This window comes from Callithrix jacchus, chromosome 15 (assembly GCF_049354715.1).
Source record: "Callithrix jacchus isolate 240 chromosome 15, calJac240_pri, whole genome shotgun sequence".
Classification (NCBI taxonomy): domain Eukaryota; kingdom Metazoa; phylum Chordata; class Mammalia; order Primates; family Cebidae; genus Callithrix; species Callithrix jacchus.
The window spans coordinates 57154761-57172111 of NC_133516.1; the positions used below are offsets into that span (position 1 = coordinate 57154761).

A 17351-nucleotide genomic window follows, 5' to 3' on the forward strand; every position below is an offset into this window, starting at 1 on the left:
CACTTACTCCATGGTTACATTCTGTACTATTAGACTGAGGCTAATTTATGGTTAGAGATGCCCGCGGTGTTTTGTCACAATGTCTACAGGTATCAACAAAGTCATCTCTACTGCTATAAAAGTAGATTAAACTGCAAAACCAACTGACTGTGATTCTGAGGTTCAGTCTTCACAATGATTAGGAACTTGATTATTTAGTAGAATTGTACTTAGTATGAATATCACCACTCTTTTCTGCATTGTGAGAACAAATTACTTAATTTAAATGGAAGCATCTTATTTGTCTCTACTTTGGTGGTTTTGATTTTTTTGACCAAACACTCTGATTATAAAGGTTAAGGAGCTATTTAAAATAGATTCTGTCTCAGAATAAAATTCGTTTTGTTCATAACTTGGCCAGCTACTATGTCAATCCTATATTTACTAAGGGCCTTCATGAAATATCTATTCAGAAGAATCAGTCTGTAATGGCAGTGATGTGTCAAGGAGAGACAAAACAGCCTTAGGGAATGCATTTTACTTGATGTGGGTTTTATGCACCTATAACAGAAAAGATTCCTGTGTCTTTGGGCAGTGCAGTTGGCCTGGCAGGGTTGTGGAAGATTCTGCCTGAGCTTTCCAGCTCATAGCAGGATGTTCACTTCTATTTACTTCTTGAGTATCCTTCAAGTGGTAGTTATCAGAGCTGCATTTGAGATGAAAGGGATCCCTATTATGGTCCAAACTGAAAATCTCCACAGGACACCTCTCTGTAAGGATTAAGCTGTTAGGAAGGCAGGGATTCTTTCCAACTTTAGACACTGAAAGAAACTATTGCTTCTTTATGGTATTGAAGGTGATCTTTGATATTTCAATGCTTATTACTTTAATCACAGAGGAAATTTTAAAACATACTAGTATTCCACTGATTCCAAATATGTAGAAAATAACTTACTCTTTTTCAAAGAGAGGCACTGTTTACCAACTGCAGACTAGGTATGCATAACATATATACATATGCACTTCTAAATGAATGGATGAATGATGATTTAGTTGGCATTATAGGCTCTTCCTTTCTCCTAACATAATTTACATAAACAGTGGTCTCAGAAATACAATTTCCCCTGATTATTTACTTGCAGGGCCCAAGAAATGCTTGCAAAGTCTGGGGTTCAAAAAATGGATCGTTGGCGGTTGCATAACTGTGTATATTGTCCCATTTTCTTTTAAATACTTAATCACCTTTATATAAGTTTACTTTACCACTTTGACCCCCGAGTAACACATATTTTATTGGCAGGGCTATTTATTACTGCAAGAATGTAAAATAAAGGTATAAAAATGTCTTCTGCATGAGGCATTCTTAGTATATATTCTGTGGTTAATTTTTTTTCTTTTTCTTCTCTTTCCATTAGTTCTGTTTATGGAAGCAATGTTGACTCATGTTTTAGGCTTGTTCTTTTCCAACTTTACCAATGTACTTTTCTGACTTTAATATGCACCAAAGTTGCCCTATTTAACAACTCTTTCTTTATCCTTTCACTAACGTTCGATCTCTTGGGAATCAAGCACAAAAACAAAGTCATCCATCTTGAACTAATATACAAGCTTACATCTACTGACAGTAGTAAGTACAAAATTGGTGATGCTCTCCACGACTGGAATTCCATTTAACTACCAATTCCCAAGGAGGCTAATTCATTTACCAATGGATATGAACAAAACCACAGTCACTGTTTCAGAGAACATATTGTATTTTCCCTCTTTGAGATAATTCCAATGAGGCGACTACTCCACTTTACGTCTTCTATCACGTGGTGGTGAGAAAACCCTATAACTTACAGGAGAGGAGTTTATTACGGTAAGTATAAAACAGAACAAAACAGTTGGGCTTCCACAGCACTTTATGGGAAACATCTTCTGACACTTCTATAAACAATTCCTTTGGTAAAGTCCCCATTTTATGTTGGTTTGCTCTGTCATCAGTGTAGAGTTATGGCTTGAATAAATTCTTGTTGAGGGTTTCAAGGTTGGCATGGGAATGCTTTCTTTTTGAGATCTTATAGTGGATGTGTGTAATTCATCAAGTGTGGAACATATGCCATGCTTTATTCACAAACTTCGAGAGAAGTTAATTGCCAGTTATCACCTTCAAAATCTGGCACCAGAATTTTATATCTAAATCATTTGAGTAAAAATTAGTTGGTAAAGCTTTGCCATTTACTCCTAGCATACTATTAGCTTATCCAAGTGAAAATAATCTAAATATGGTTTTATGATTTTCAAGAGCTTGTTATTTATGCTTCATTTCATACCATGGTAAGCATTTTAGGATTTCACTATATCTAAATTTTGGAGTGGCTGTGAGAATTAAAGACATAACTATATAGCTGGAGAAGATAAGATTATAAAAATTTAATTTGCATTTTATTTGAGTAGGACTTAATGGTAAAACTTTTTCTATATGTACATTAGACTTGTGATCTTCTATGTGTTATAAAGCATAATATCCTCCATATATTTACTTTGTAAAGAATAAAAGGTTATGAATATAACAAAAATTTATTGATTCCTATTCTCTCTTTAAATTGAACTGTTAACAATTACCAATGCCTTGAAAACACAAAAGTGCATTAAGCAATATAATTTCACAATAAATTGGTTATTAGATCATTATGAAAATTTAAAATGTTTTTTTCTTCTGCTCATTTTACCCAACTGTTGCATAAAAGAACAGGTATGACATATTATTTGTTGAAATGCCAGTTTAAAACAAAGCTTTTTTTGGTTTAAAATAATTGGGTCTCTGGTCCTCATCTAATAATTAGCTGAAAGTTATTGACTTTTATATTTGAGTCTAATTTTGAGAATAAAAAATAGGCTGCAGCAAAGTGTATTTTCCATTAGATAAAGCAAATAAAACATGTTTCATGATTAATAATTTTGGTTAATTACCTTGTGTGCAAGATATTCTTCAGTTAGGCAGTTCTAGCTGTTCCACCACAAACAATTTTTCTTTGGGTATGTGTAATAGAAAAAAAAAAACACATTAAATGGGCATAATGTGTTTTTTGTACTTCCTCTTAAGCAATTCATTCAAATTTAGATACATATTAAGTTATTTTATTTTGAAGTAGGCAAGCTATATTTATTACACTTTGTTTTGAATGCAAATAGTTAAGTGTTTTGAATTCTCATCAGTAAAGAGTCCTATGACTAAATCATAATTTAATGATCTCTTCCTAGAGAGATGATGCAAAATTTAGATCTGAGAAAAGGATTCTTATTTTTATCTATTTAGGCTGATTTTTTATAAAATCTCTGCAGACTTCCTTTTTTGTTCTAATCATAAAACACTAAATGAAATCAATATTGTGAAAGATGATATCTTTTATTTTAGAAATATGGATTATTGAAATAAATCTTCACATATGAAATGATATTTTATGTGTGTGATAATGTGCATTTTCTCTGCAGTTGGAAAATTGTCTCAGTTTTATCACAAGCAAGAGCTAGGCCTTTTTTATGTAAACCATCATATATAATTTAGGTAAATTGAAAGAAAAAATATTTTATATTTACCCAAATATTTGCCATTTTCAATCCTCTTTATTTCATTTTAAAGATCTGAGTTTCTATCTGACATAATGTCCTTTTCAGCCTTAAAAATTACTTTTAGTGTGTCTTACATATAGTGTAATTCTAATGATGATAATCCTCTTAGTTTTAATTTACCTGAAAAGTCTTTATTTTACCTCAATATTTGAATATTTTCACTGGTAAAGAATTCGGCGTTGACAGAATTTTTTTGTTTGTTTTTCTTTCAGAACCTTTAACTTGCTATAAACAGTGTGTAACATTTTGTTTTTCTCTGGCTGTTTTCAAGGTTTTTTCTTTTTGTTTTTTTGAAAGCTCGATTATTATGTACTTAGGTGAGGCTTTCCTTGTGTTATCATTCCGAAGGTTTGCTGGGATCCTTGAATCTATTAATGCCCAATTTTACTAAATTTGATAAATTTTCTGCCATATTTCTCCAATATTTTTATGCCTCATCTCTCTCTTCTTTTGAAAATTCAATTACACACGTAAAATGTTTTGAGGCTCTATTCTATACCTTTGATCTTTTCTCTCTCTGTTTTTAAGATTAGAATATTTCTCTGGATCTAGCTTCAAGCATACCAGCTCTTTTCTCTGTTACTTCCAATTTGCTGTTAAGCTAAGTGAAAATTTTAATTTCTGATATAATTTTTTCAATCCTAGAATATCTTTCCATTTCTTTTGTAGAGATTCTATATCTCTGTTTAGGTTTCCTAATTTTAGGTTCATTTAAAAAATAGTTACATATTATTTTATTCCTTGAGCATAATTATAATTGTGCTTGAAATTCCTTGTTTGCTAAGTCCAATGTTTAGGTCATCTCAGGGGTCATCTCCATTGTCTTCTTTCTGAGTATGGAACACATTTTCTGGTTTTATATGTTGAATCATTTTGAATTGTTTTCTGGTCATTGTGTAGATTCCAGAATCTGTCATATTCTCCAATTTATATTAGCTTCTGTTTTTATAAGCAGGCAGTTAATGTGGCAGAAATCAAACTATAGTGTCCTTTGAAGTGGATAGTTGTTGAAATCTCAATTCAGTTCTTTTCACCTCAGCAGAGCTGTCTAGAAACTCTCTTGCTGTCTTAGTTCTGCCTGCTATAATAGAATACCATAAGTCAGCTGGCTTATAAGCAACAGAAATGTATTTCTCACTGTTCGGGAGGCTGGAAAGTCCAAGATTATGGCGCTGGCAGATTTGTTCTTCAGTGAGGACTGGTTTCCTGGTTTATAGGCAGCCACCTTCTCCCCGTGTGCTCACATGATGGAAGGAGTGAAGGAGTTCTCTGGGACTTTTTTCATGAAGGCACTAATCCCAGTCATGAGGGCCCCACTCTCCCAATCTTATCACTTCCCAGAGGGCTCATCTCCAAATACCATCTCATTGAGGATTGGGTTTCAACATATAAATCAGGGACAGGCAGAAATATTCAGTCTATACCACCCACTGATGCCTATTTCAAAGGATAGCCAGGGATTGGGCATCATTTACGCATACAATTTGGGGCCTTGTCTTTGATGGACTTCCCCTCGCATTTTTCAGTTGCTTTGGTTGCTCAAGCTCTGTCCTCTGCTTCTTCAAACCAGTAACTGCAAGTTTGCTTTCCTCATTTTATTCACCTAGAATGGACAGACTGGGTCTTGATCTTCCCTAAAAACTATAAAATAGGAAACTCATCCAATGCTGTTCCTTTCTTCTAGTTGTCTACCCACTCCACTATCTGCCTGTGTTGGATTAATTTCCAGTGTTTTCAAGTACTTATTTTTTATAAATTTTTTATAATTTGTCTATATTTCATAGTTTTTTTTTGTTGTTGTTGTTTTTGAGCTAAAGTCTTGCTCTGTTGCCCAGGCTGGAGTGCAGTGGAGTGATCGCAGCTCACTGCAACCTCTGCCTCCCAGGTTCTAGAAATTCTCCTGCCTCAGCCTCCAGAGTAGCTGGGATTACAGGCATGCACCACCATGCCCAACTAACTTTTGTATTTTTGGTAGAGACAAAGTTTCACCTTGTTTGCCAGGCTGGTTTCCAACTCCTGATCTCAAGTGATCCACCTGCCTTGTCCTTACAAAGTGCTGGGATTACAAGCATGCACTACGGTGCCTGGCCTATGTTTATCTGCAGGAGGGTTGGTTGGTTCTGAAAGGACCCATTATTAGAAATCCCTAACTTTATATTGGAAAGAGAAATCCATAACTTTGTATTGGAAGTTAATTCTCATATTATAAACCTTTGAAAACTTAATTTTCTTGGCTACTTCATTATAGGATTACAGAATAATCTGTTAGGTTAAACAATGTAAAAGTATCATTTTCCAGGTCAGAAATGGTCACATAATGGTAATTTCATATGGTTAAAACTAGTAATTATGTTCTTAGATATTTATAATTTATTTTATCATTGAATATCTATGGGCATATAGAGTTTTCTGTATTTCAGGTTACTTACATTGTACAGAGTCTTAGAAGTGGAATGTCTGGGTCCCAGTTTATGTACATCTGTAAACCTCTTCAATAACTGCTATTTTTGTTATCAAATTATAATATAAATAATGTAATTTTTTTGTAAAATGGTTGAATAAATTATAATGTTTAATTTGGTTTTCATCCTAGAATTCTTTCATGCAATTATATTTTGGCTTAACTATTTTTTCTTTGGCAAAAATATTATAAATTAACTGATTTGTGTTTGTTTATTATAATTCACAGTGAATATATTCATTATGCTTATTAGCTTCTCTACCTTGTCTTTGGATAAATGTATCAGAATATTTTAAATACCTGGAAATATTTGAGATTATCGTCATCAAATTTCCTCCTTTATGCATATTTAGGACTTTCAAATCTACTTAAATTTAGGAATTTCTAAAACCAATTTCAACTTCTATCTTACATTCTATGGGTATATGCACAGGTTTGTTACATGGATATATTACATGGTGCCGCAGTTTGGGGTGTAAATGATCCTGTCACCCAGGATCATTGAGCATAGTACCTAGTAGTTACTTTTGCAATCTTTAGTCCCCTGCGTCCCTCACTTGTCTAGTAGTCCCCATTGTCTAGTGTCGCTGTCTTAATGTTTATGCGTACTCAGTGTTTCACTCCATCATGTGAGATCGTGGTATTTAGTTTTCTGTTTCTGCCTTGATTTGCTTAGGATAATGATCTTTAGCTGCATCCATGTTGCTAACAAGGACATGATTTTGTTATTTAATTTATGGCTGCATGGTATTCCATGGTGTACATGGAATGTATTTTCTTATCCAACCCACTGTTGATGGGCACCTAGGTAGAGTCCATGTTTTTGTTATTGTGAATAGTGCTGCGATGAACATATGAGAGAATGTGTCTTTTTGGTAGAACTATTTATTTTTAATGAGATGGCTGGGTCAAATGGTAGCTCTGTTTTAAGTTCTTTGAGAAATCTTCAAACTGCTTTACACAGTGGCTGAAATAATTTACATTCCCAGCAACGGTATATAAGCATTTAATTTTAGGAAACTTTTAAGATGGTTTCTATATGAAAGTAATAATTTTTGAAAACATGTTTTATATTTTTATGATTGTGAGGACACTAAGACATAGAAAAAGGAATTTAAACCAAATGTTTTCTGTTTGGAGAAAACTCTCCTTGATATATGGGAAATACAAGTGTTAGGTATAAGGCTCTTGCCTGGTTATGCGCCCTTAAATGTTGTAGTATGAGCTGGCACAAAACTATCTAAGTGGGAAACACAAAGGATATGGCATAAGAGAGTAACTAATCCCTGTAAGATAAGGCAAATTTTTCATGTCAATATAAACAGAAGATTTGGAACCCTTGCTGTGGGCTTACTGTACTGTGGCATAGTGCTTTGAATGCCTAAGAAGGTTTGTCTGTTTATCATATTCTGAAAAACAACATGAAAAAATAAATTGATAGTTCCTATTTAACTCCTCAAAGAAAATAAATCCAATGCAATTCTTATAAAAAATTGAGTTATGTTTGTGTTAACAGAGTACATCACATACTAGCAATCTGTGATTTACGTACATGTCTGCTAATTAATTTGTTTATTTTACAGAAAACTAAATGTAATTGAAAGCATGCATATGGTTCCTAAACAATGCATGGAAAGGGCTAATTGGTCCATGGCTTTTTAAAAAAACTGATTAAAATATGCCTTAAAAGGATGTGCTGTTATATTACAGTTCAAAAGAATAAAGTCCCAACACATGTCTAAAGGTATGCTAAACCTTAAGACTATCTCAAAGCAAGAATAGTAAATACGTAACACGTGAGAACTATCTCTTGTGTAATATCAGTGATAGAAATTGTTAATAGATCACTTTAATCTTTCCTGATCAGCTCAAATGCAGGGTCAGGATCCTTTGGACACAGATTTTCAGTAAGTTACTACCAATCAGTTAGGTTAGTTTAAGAAGGTAAGATTTTTTTGCCATGTATATACCTCTTACTAAACAACCATCACAAGAGAATAATTTTACTTAGAAATGTGTTATGAATAAGAATAATTTTGATTTTAAGAAACAGGAAACCATTGAAACTATTTTACATGAAACTTTTTTTGTCTCACCTAGCTACAAGGTCAAGTTGTATTCCAGTTTCAGCTTTTAATAAAAAATAACCTTTCAGTTTATTTGAAGATCTAGGTCTTCAGATATAATTGCCAAGTATCTGTCTCTCTTCTTTTTTCTCTGGGTGACTTTATTCTCAAGAAGGCTCTTTCTAAGTGGTGATAAAAAGAAGCCAATTTTTCCTGCTTTATGTCATACTTGCTGAGCAGCCCTCAGTTTTTTCCTGGTAGCTCATGCATAAATCCAAGGTAGGTTTCTCATTGGCTTCTTTTGGATCTGATGCCCTCCATAGCTTTAGACACCATAAACTTAGGAGTAGAAAATATTAGCTGGTCATGCCTTTGTAACATGGACCAGGGGTAGCTAGAAAGCACTGGAAATAGCCTCAATTCAGTCACATAAACATAGGAAATATATATATATTTTATATATATATATATATAAAAACCCGCAACCTCCGCCTCCTGGGTTCAGGCAATTCTCCTGCCTCAGCCTCCTTACTAGCTGGGATTACAGGCACATGCCACCATGCCCAGCTAACTTTTTGTATTTTTAGTAGAGACAGGGTTTCACCATGTTGACCAGGATGGTCTCGAACTCTTGACCTCATGATCCACTTGCCTCGGCCTCCCAAAGTGCTGGGATTACAGGCGTGAGCCACCACGCCCGGCCAACATAGGAAATATTATTCCCTAGGTCCAAGTGGGCAAAATGAATTGAGATAAATGCTGGGTAAACAAAAACAACAGGTATTCATGTAGCTTCCATTCTTATTTTTCTTGACTATTCTTCCGAGATTGTTCTGTGGCAGAGATTACAGTTGCATTTGTTAGGGTAAAGTTTAAGCAGTTATAATAAAAGTCTCCAAAGGAGATTGGCTCAAATTGAAAAGAGAAGTTCAATTTTTTATGATAGTAAGTAGGTTCTGATCCTCAGAGTCATACAGGAATTCAGGCCAGAGTGGGGTTTCTTTGTCATCCTCAACATGAGCCTTTTACCACTGTGGGTTAGTCAAAAGGAAAAGGAAAAGTGAATCTAGATTACCTTTAAGTAGATGAGCTGAAAGTTGTCAGTAGCATTTTTCTCATGTACCATTGGTGAGAACCTAGTCCTAGAACCAAACTAAGTCAAAAGGGTGACGAGAAAATTTAGTCTTCTCAGATATAAAAGGAAGCTATTGAAGAATATACTATCTGAGGTCCCTTCCAGATTGAAAAGATTTTGTACCATGTTGGAAATAGAGAGTTTTAGATGAAATTCTCATCCTTCAAACATATGAGGACTTTCTGCAACAAACAGGAACTATAACCCAGTTCACAGTCCTTTGAGACAAGACTTGGCTGCATAGGACTTTGGAGCAAACCATCAACAGGAGAGCAAACTAGCCATTGCAGGCATTGCTGATTGGATGGTGAGGAATCCTTCTGACCTGCCCAAGTAATCAATGGATGCCTTAAAGCATGAGCTTTGAAAAACACTTAACATTATTTTGGCTACATAATTGCACTGTTATTAATGACCATAAAGTTTCTTAGCCCTTTTAAAAAATCTAGTGAAAGTATTTGATTTCATGACCTCCTAGGGCTGAATCACACATATTAATGATCCATGGCATGCTTACAAGATTTTTTCTTTTTATTGGCTCCAGAATTATTGCCCTTTGATATGTAATATATATCATTTTGTTCTTGTATTAAAGAACAAGTTAAAGGAGTATTGACTCTGTCAGGATAACTCTGCAGAGTTAATATGGTCTTTTTTAGCTTTATTAATGTCTAAGCTGAAAGTGGCTGCTTTGTGCTTTCAAGGTTGCCTTTGAAGGAAGGATCTATTCCTCAGTGGAACATCCTGCTTCCTGCTTTTTTTTTTTTTTTTTTTTTTTTTTTTGATAGCAGTTGGCCAGAAAGCCCCTGTCGATCTGTAACTATTTGGAACTGCTAGACTGAAATGCCATTTTCAAAACTCCAGCTCCTCTGCTAAACAATTTTTCTAGGAATGATGCCATATCACTAGCTACTTGGATTTGCCAAAAGGCAATAGTACTCTGATGGCCCTAGCTCTGGGAATGCTACCAAATGATGGTTCAGGCTGGAGGTAGGCAGTAAATCAGCAGGAGAAGCTGATAAATGCCCTAGCTTTTAATATCTTTTATCTTTTTCCAGACGACTGGTCTATCTCTTTCACCTTCTGCTTCTATTCATGATAGTACCATTTTCTCTCCTTTTTTTGTGGCTTGATATTAGAATTTTCATTTGAAATGGCCTTCCTCAATTATCAGAGAGAAAATTCACACCTTTCAAAGCTAAGGCAATCAAATTTCCATGTGACTCGTAAGTGTCTCTTCTTTCTGCAACACCTATGTGCAACTGTGGGATGCCTGATAGATTAGGATTATATGTTGAATGGGAAATGGGTCTGAATAAAGTGTCAGACAGTAGATTGAGAGCCAGGGGAGGGTTCCAAAGCAGCAGCAGAAGGCATCTCTAGCAAGCATCCACTCTGGCTGGGGGCTTCCTTCTGGTTCCAGCCTTCCTGGAAGCTCGGGCAGAGTTGTAAATTCCTTGAACCAGGCAAGCCTAGATGTGTTGCCTGCTTTTGATAATGTATCAAAAACATGAACTCATCCTTGGGGATGACAGCTATGAGGTATTGGATATAGAAATTAAGGTCATCTGTCTTCCTTTTTTTTTTTGCCTTAAAAATACTATTTTCTTTCTTGGCTTATCATTTGCCTGCCTGCTTTCTTCCTTTCTTTCTTTCTTTCTTTCTTTCTTTCTTTCTTTCTTTCTTTCTTTCTTTCTTTCTTTTTCCTTCCTTCCTTTCTTTCTTACCTACATTTTCCCTATCTCCCTCTTTTCTTTCTTAAAAGTTGGTTTCCTGGAGTGACATGTACTGCATACATGCTGACTTCATTACTGTCCCTAGTAATCTATGTTTGGCTATTATTTCTTCATGTATATGCACTTAGAAGTATGTTATCTCTCTTTCAATAAACACTCATATGTAAAAACTGACCATCTTCTCGTTAGGGGTATTGTGGCTTGGTATTGTCTAATATATTTTTGGGGTATTTGATTTTTTTAAGAAAAGCAACTGGCCATGTCTGTTGAGTTTCCTACTGATCCCTAGCACCCAGACCAGTGAGTGACTGATAAATAGTAGGTGCTCAATAAATATTTGTTTTTTACATAACAATCCTATTGTCAAGCAGACAAATCACCCAGAAGGAAGGAGCTATATATTTAAGAGTAATCTGTTGGTCTGGCCAAAATGGAGTTCTGAGTCCTTTGCTGAGCTGATGTTTACCCAGAAGATGGTAAACTCCTGAGACCAACTTGGCTTTGTTGTTTTTCTCTTGTGGCTCCTTGACCTTGGAAATGTTTTTCTACAGGCACTGCTGTATTTCCCCCTGTTGGAATTTTATTTAATATTCTATCTTTGTTTCTACATTAGAAAACATGCCATGTGAATAATGATGCCCTGAGCAAAAGAAAATCACTCCAGCAGTACAATTTAAACTTAGGACAAATCCTGCCCTCACTTGCATTCACAATTTGCCAAGGCAGTCAGTAAGAACTGTGCCCACACACAAACTGACAGAAATGAGGCCGCAAGGTTAGCAATGATTAAAATTTAAAAGTCCATTTACTCATTTTCAAAATATTTTATTCGACTGCTTCTGAGGCAGAATCACAAGTTGCCTTTGCATTTGCTGCTCCCAGTGATGGCATCCAACTCTGAGGGTAGCTCATCCAACTCTGAGGGTAGCTCTGAGGGGAGCTAAATATCCTCATTGTTCAAGCGCTAGAAGAGAACAAAATGAGGCTGTAAGGTCAATCTCACAGCCTTAGTGGAGTAAAAATTAGAAGTCAATAATTCTCTTACCAACAAAGAGGACTTGCATTCAACAGGATTTTAAAAGTGGCATTGTGTAAAAATTTTGGAAAATACCACCATAATGGAAAAAAATTAAAGTAGCATATAAATCAAATCTAGTGCTAAAATTATATTTTTTTCCACATGAATTTTGGAATCCATATATATATATTCTTTGTGGAATTGATAAAGCATCAAAACTGGCATTTTGCACTGAATATGAGCACAGAAGGCTTTCTTCTCCAACAGTGAATTAATAAAGAATAAGTAGGAAAAATATTATGAAACAATATGGTAAAATATGGACTCTATGTATTAGGGCAAAAATTGAAAAAAATAGAAGGTCTCTAGTTTTATGTATGCACAATTTGACAGATGATTATAGTATATTTTGTAAATTCAATAGCAAGCTCCACCACGCCCTTGAATGAAGGAAAGCAAGAAGACCATTTTTAATACGTACATGGCACCACACCCCTCTAACATGCAGCAATGGGTGAAAACCAGATTGGCGACTTGTGTATGGAATATGAACTGAGTGAAACCATCGGGAGCGGGGAGGCGTTTCTTTCAAATGTCTCTTTTGCAGATAAACGAGCAGAGAGATCCTACCTCTTTTGACCAGAGATGTTGAAAAGCAGGAGCAAAGTTTTTGGCGTGGTCCCTTGCTTTCCACAATGAGATAAAGTCTTAAGCCTGTAACTCTCCCTGTCCCATGGGAGTGTGCAAAGGGAGGGAAAATAAGCGGCGTGGGTGAGGGGTGGCGGCGCAGAACCGAGGAAGGGAGGAGAGGAGGGAGCCAGCCTCTGGCAGGAGGGCGTGGAGCCCGGTGCAAGCCAGAACAGGTCCAGCCTTCCCGCGGCCAGCGCCAGCATCGGGAGGGGACAGGCGAGGACCAGCGGGAAGCGGCCGGCAAGAAACTCCCTTGGATCCGCCCAGAGCTGCTGAACCCTGCCCGTCCCTGTCCCAGCTCCCAGCCAGCTTGGGGGAGAAGTTTCCCGAAGGCAGGTACCGGACGGATCGCGTGCTTGAGGGGACGCAGGTGTGTCGGGGTGTGGGTCAATTTTTATCTCTCGTGCCAGCCCTGGTGGGTCTCCCATGGAGAAAGGGCTAAGGGTTTGCTCCCGGGAGAAGGGGGTCAACTCGTTATGGAAAGGAAAAGGTGCGCAGTCAGGGTTCCTTGTCTGAAGTGGGGGTGGTCCGAGGTCCCTCAGTCTTCACCCGGGAAGAGACACCCCCTTTCCAAGCCCCGCCCCCAGGTGGCTGAGGCTGAATTCAGACGGCTCGGGGGCAGTCGGATGGAGTACACTGGGTCCCCGAATCCACCAGCTCCCACTCACTCCCGCTGGTCGCCGGTAGGTTGACCCTCTTATTTCCAGCCTCTCCCACCCCATCCCTCGCTACCCTCTGAAGAGGATTCCAGATCCCCCTGTAGATTCCCGTCCTCTCGGGTAGGGGTCCGAGGTCTAGCTAGTTTGGGGGTCAGTCCCGGCCTCTCCCACCACGCCCCTCGTGCACCTGGACACCTCCTAGACTGTGGGGCTCAGTTCCCCTCCCAACCGACTGCCCCTGTCTGGCTCCTACTCTCAGGAGACGCTTCTAGATCCCAGGGGGGTTCAGAAAATGCCGCCAGCCTGGAAGTGGGGAATCAATGGACCGCGGGGGGTGTGGTGGAGGGCACGAAAAACCAGAGAGGGGCTAGAACTCCACCTCCCCAGACCGCCGAGGGGGCGCGAGGGCAGGCCGGGGGCCCTGGTTGCCATGGCTCCTGGTAGCAGAGCCTGGGGAGCTAGAGATGCCAGTCACGGATGGTCCCTTCTTCCTCTTTGTGCCTCTCTGTTTCTCTTGCCTTTTTTTTTTTTTTTTTTTTTTTTGAGTGTGAGTGTGCGTGGGGAGGCAGCAGGGAGAGAGTGATTAATTTGGAGAGCAGGGATTGGAGACCGGAGGCTGGGGAAAGCCGGCCCCTCCGTTCCCACTCTCCTGGCTCGCTGCAAGCAGCACTTTCTCAGCCAGGGAAGGGCTGGGGAATTCCTGCGAAAAACCACGAGCCGGAGGAGCCGCCGCCGCGCGGGCCCAGGTACCCCCGCCCCATACGGCGCTAAGGGTCGAGCGCAGGGTGGGTGTTCGGCTGTCGGGCCGGAGGCAGGGGAAGGCGTGGGAGGCCAGCTGAGGAAGGCAGGTGTGTGTCGGCACGGCAGGGCGGCCGGGCGGGGAGGGATCCCCAGGCTCAGCCCCTCATTGAAGGGCGGTGGGGTCCAGTCCGGCTAGTGGGAGCCGCGGACCAGCCCAGGAGCCAGAGAGCGGCCGCCTGGCCACGCGCGTGCGCGATGGCATCCTCCCGCTGGAACGCGCCGTGGGTGGGGAGATTTGCGCGTGCGCGTGGAGATGGGCAACTGGTGAGCAACCTGGGCTTGTTCTAGGCGGAGATTCCCGGGGCGCCCACGTGTCTTCGAATTCCAGCTCCACCATCACTGTGATATGTCACTTTGGACTGGCCATTTAACTACTCTGCTGTGCCTCAGTTTACCTTTCTCAATAATAGGGAGATTATCAATACCCTCTATATTGGGTTGTTGCAAGACTGGAATGAGATAATACAAGTAATTTAACACTGTGTCTGATGCATAATAAGCACTCAAAAGTTAGTTGTTGTTGATGGCATTACTGTTAATCCTCAGTTTATATATGGTGTATTCTCATTTCTCTGCATTTTTGTTCAAGTCAAAATTATGCATTTTCTAACTTTGGAGAATAATCTTGAGTGGACTATGAATATTTTTACTGCCCAGTCCAATTTCTAAAAAGCTCTGGCTTGCATCAGGTTGGAAGAGAGAAACTGATCAACTACTGATGAAGTTGGCTTTTTGGTGACAAGAAAATAAAAACTTTATCCCACAGTTTTGTCTGTAAATCTGTGTTTTCTCTTTCACCTGCAGGTGTTGCAGATGGGTTTGTCTTAATTTCAGTCTCTTTCTGAGGGACCACCCTTTCTTTGACTTTCATAATTTAACTTGGTTACAGAGCCTATGTGTACCCTGACTTTCTATTTTATGGCCTTAAGTGCTGCAGGGGATTTACCTCTAGTAATGGCAGAGTGTAGTGTATAATCATTCCTTGCAAGCTCCTGAATATTGTAAGCAAATATGGAGATAAATTGTTATTACTGGGTGGGTGTGAGTACTGGCTATGGCAGCTCATTAAAATCTCTTTCAGGGCATGTTTGTACCCACTTCACTGCAGCAGCACAGGACTATGATGATGAATATGTGTCTTCCAGATTGTTATTTGTTGCATCTAGATTTATGGATTATTTTCTTTAAAGTAAAAGTATAGGTATTTATTGATTCCTCATGGTTATGTAGTGCTTCAACCTATCTGCTGATAAGCAAACTGTATACTTTATGGGCCTAGCTGTAGGTCTAAGAGGAGTTGATGTTGCACATGCTATACTAATTACACTTAAGTTAATTCATCTTATTATATGAATTGGTTTAAAATAAATTTTAAAAATCATTCTATCATTAAAATATAAAGGTTTCTTGGTGAACTTGAGGCAAGTAAAGCCAGGCAGATGTCACCATCACATAGTGACCTTTAAAAAACAGAGCTCACACAGAAAAACATTTGTTGGATTTTATAGTTGCTTCTGAAGTCTTTGAAGGTAGGAAGTTATTTGCCCCAAAATTGCTTTGTTTAAATAATTTATCCTGATTTGCTTTTATGGAAAATTAAGGGTGATCAAGATGATTTAAGATGCTTGTGTTTTTAACTGATAAAGAAAAATTAAGTAATAGAGGGGAACTAATGGTGTCAGAATTGAAGGAATGATTGTCAGAAAATACTAAGAGTATCACTTCAGGTAGTAGTGTTTGGCTTTTGCAAGACAGCCCTCTCAACCTCACTGTGAATATGTCATGTTTAAAAGGTACCTTGAGGAATTAGTGTGACAGCTTGTCTGAAATTCATGTGATCATTTACATATTGTTTCCCAGGAGCTTTGGCATTAAATGTTTCATTTATTGGAAATTATTTTGCCCTTTGATTTATGACAGCCAACCGTGCAGTAGAGCCTAATGTATTTTAGAAACAATAAAATTAGCTTTTCACCATTTAGTATTTTCTCTAAAAAATCTAGCAGCAATGCACTTGGAATACTTATCTTAATCCAGAGACAAATGGTAAGAGTAGAAAATCATGACAGATTGGGAGGTGTTGAATCCTGAATTTGGGAACCTAATTGAAATGCAAAGGTATAATCAAGAGAATGAACTTGTCTCTGTAATAAGGTTGTTTTCAGTGATGTACTATATTATCTGATTCAATCAGTGTTCCTTGTTACTTTTTCAAACTAAGATTGAGAATAGTATATTTTCAATTATGAACATTTTGATTACAGCTTCATTCTAACTAATTCAGTCTGAAGAAAATGCAATTATTATGGTGATTTACATACAATATGCTAAGTTAACACAGCTAATGAGTGAAAGCATAATATTCTTTCTATTCGTTCCAGGAAAAATATTGTGCTAAGCATTCTTTCAAAGAAAAGATTACATTATTCGCCAGCATTTTATGTCTACCTACAAGTATTATTGGCATTGAGCCATTTTCTCTGCTATTAAAGTGAAATCTCTTATATTTTGGTGATCACATGCCTTTCCTCCCTCCCCTTGGGGGAGGCTGGAAACAATTTTCAATTTAATTAGATGTGCTGCTTTCTTTTTTCTGTACATCTTTATCCGAGGAAAGATTCTGTATTTTCTAATTTTGGAGGCTGTTTAACACCTTAAACATTACTAATTACTGCAGTTTATTTTATGTGTGTCGCAATAGTGTAGTTAGTTAATTATAGCTTTCTCATTAGCACCACGTAGAGAATAATGAATTAACACATCCCTTTGATCAAAAGGGATTTAAGTTTATCTGCTGAGAATAAAAGTGTTATTGTGTTACTGAAAGTCACTATAATTTTCCCAAGAAACAAATTGGTTGGAATTCTGTATCACTGGGTTAGGAAGCTCGATGAATGAGTTGGATTGATAACAAAGTAGAGTAGAGCTGTGGTTGCCTGGCAACCTGACATTATTCTGCAATTTCTGGTATATTTATCCAGTAAACTAGAAAATTCTGTTTTGTTAACGAATGTTTTAAGTCAGTGCACAAATAGACCATAACTAATTGAGATTCTATGTGTTGTGGATAAAAAATGATCCTGCTTACCTTCTTATTATGTTTAGATAATAAAAATACAAAGGGACATATTCTGTTTTCAATTTTAAGACTTTTCCCTGAAATGTTGATTTCGCTTTTACATAATTTATGC

The 17351-nt window shown here is 37.8% G+C and overlaps 2 protein-coding genes across 42 annotated transcripts in view; one reads left to right on the plus strand and one right to left on the minus strand.

The window, feature by feature from the left end:
• Positions 1–11796: 11796 nt before the first annotated feature.
• LOC144579565 (uncharacterized) lies at positions 11797–14334 on the minus strand. Its single transcript, XM_078351512.1, has 2 exons — positions 12641–14334; positions 11797–11956 (listed from the first exon to the last, which is right to left on the minus strand). Exons 1-2 carry the CDS (start codon positions 13126–13128, stop codon positions 11950–11952), a joined length of 495 nt encoding a protein of 164 aa, XP_078207638.1. The 5' UTR covers positions 13129–14334; the 3' UTR covers positions 11797–11949.
• Positions 12797–17351, plus strand: part of CHL1 (cell adhesion molecule L1 like) — a 200645-nt gene continuing 196090 nt past the window's right edge. For 11 of the 41 annotated variants that reach the window (XM_035276118.3, XM_008982043.5, XM_035276126.3 and 8 more), the window contains exon 1: positions 13294–13383. The gene's annotated coding sequence lies outside the window, so the exon portion shown is untranslated. Of the gene's footprint in view, positions 13071–13293; positions 13384–13996; positions 14208–17351 lie in introns of those variants that run through there. The other 30 variants (XM_035276117.3, XM_078351502.1, XM_002758566.6 and 27 more) reach the window with 6 other exon arrangements.

Excerpts from the sequence above, each read along its gene's own strand:
- LOC144579565 (XM_078351512.1), bottom strand. The coding sequence starts at position 13,128 with ATGGGAGACCCACCAGGGCTGGCACGAGAGATAAAAATTGACCCACAC.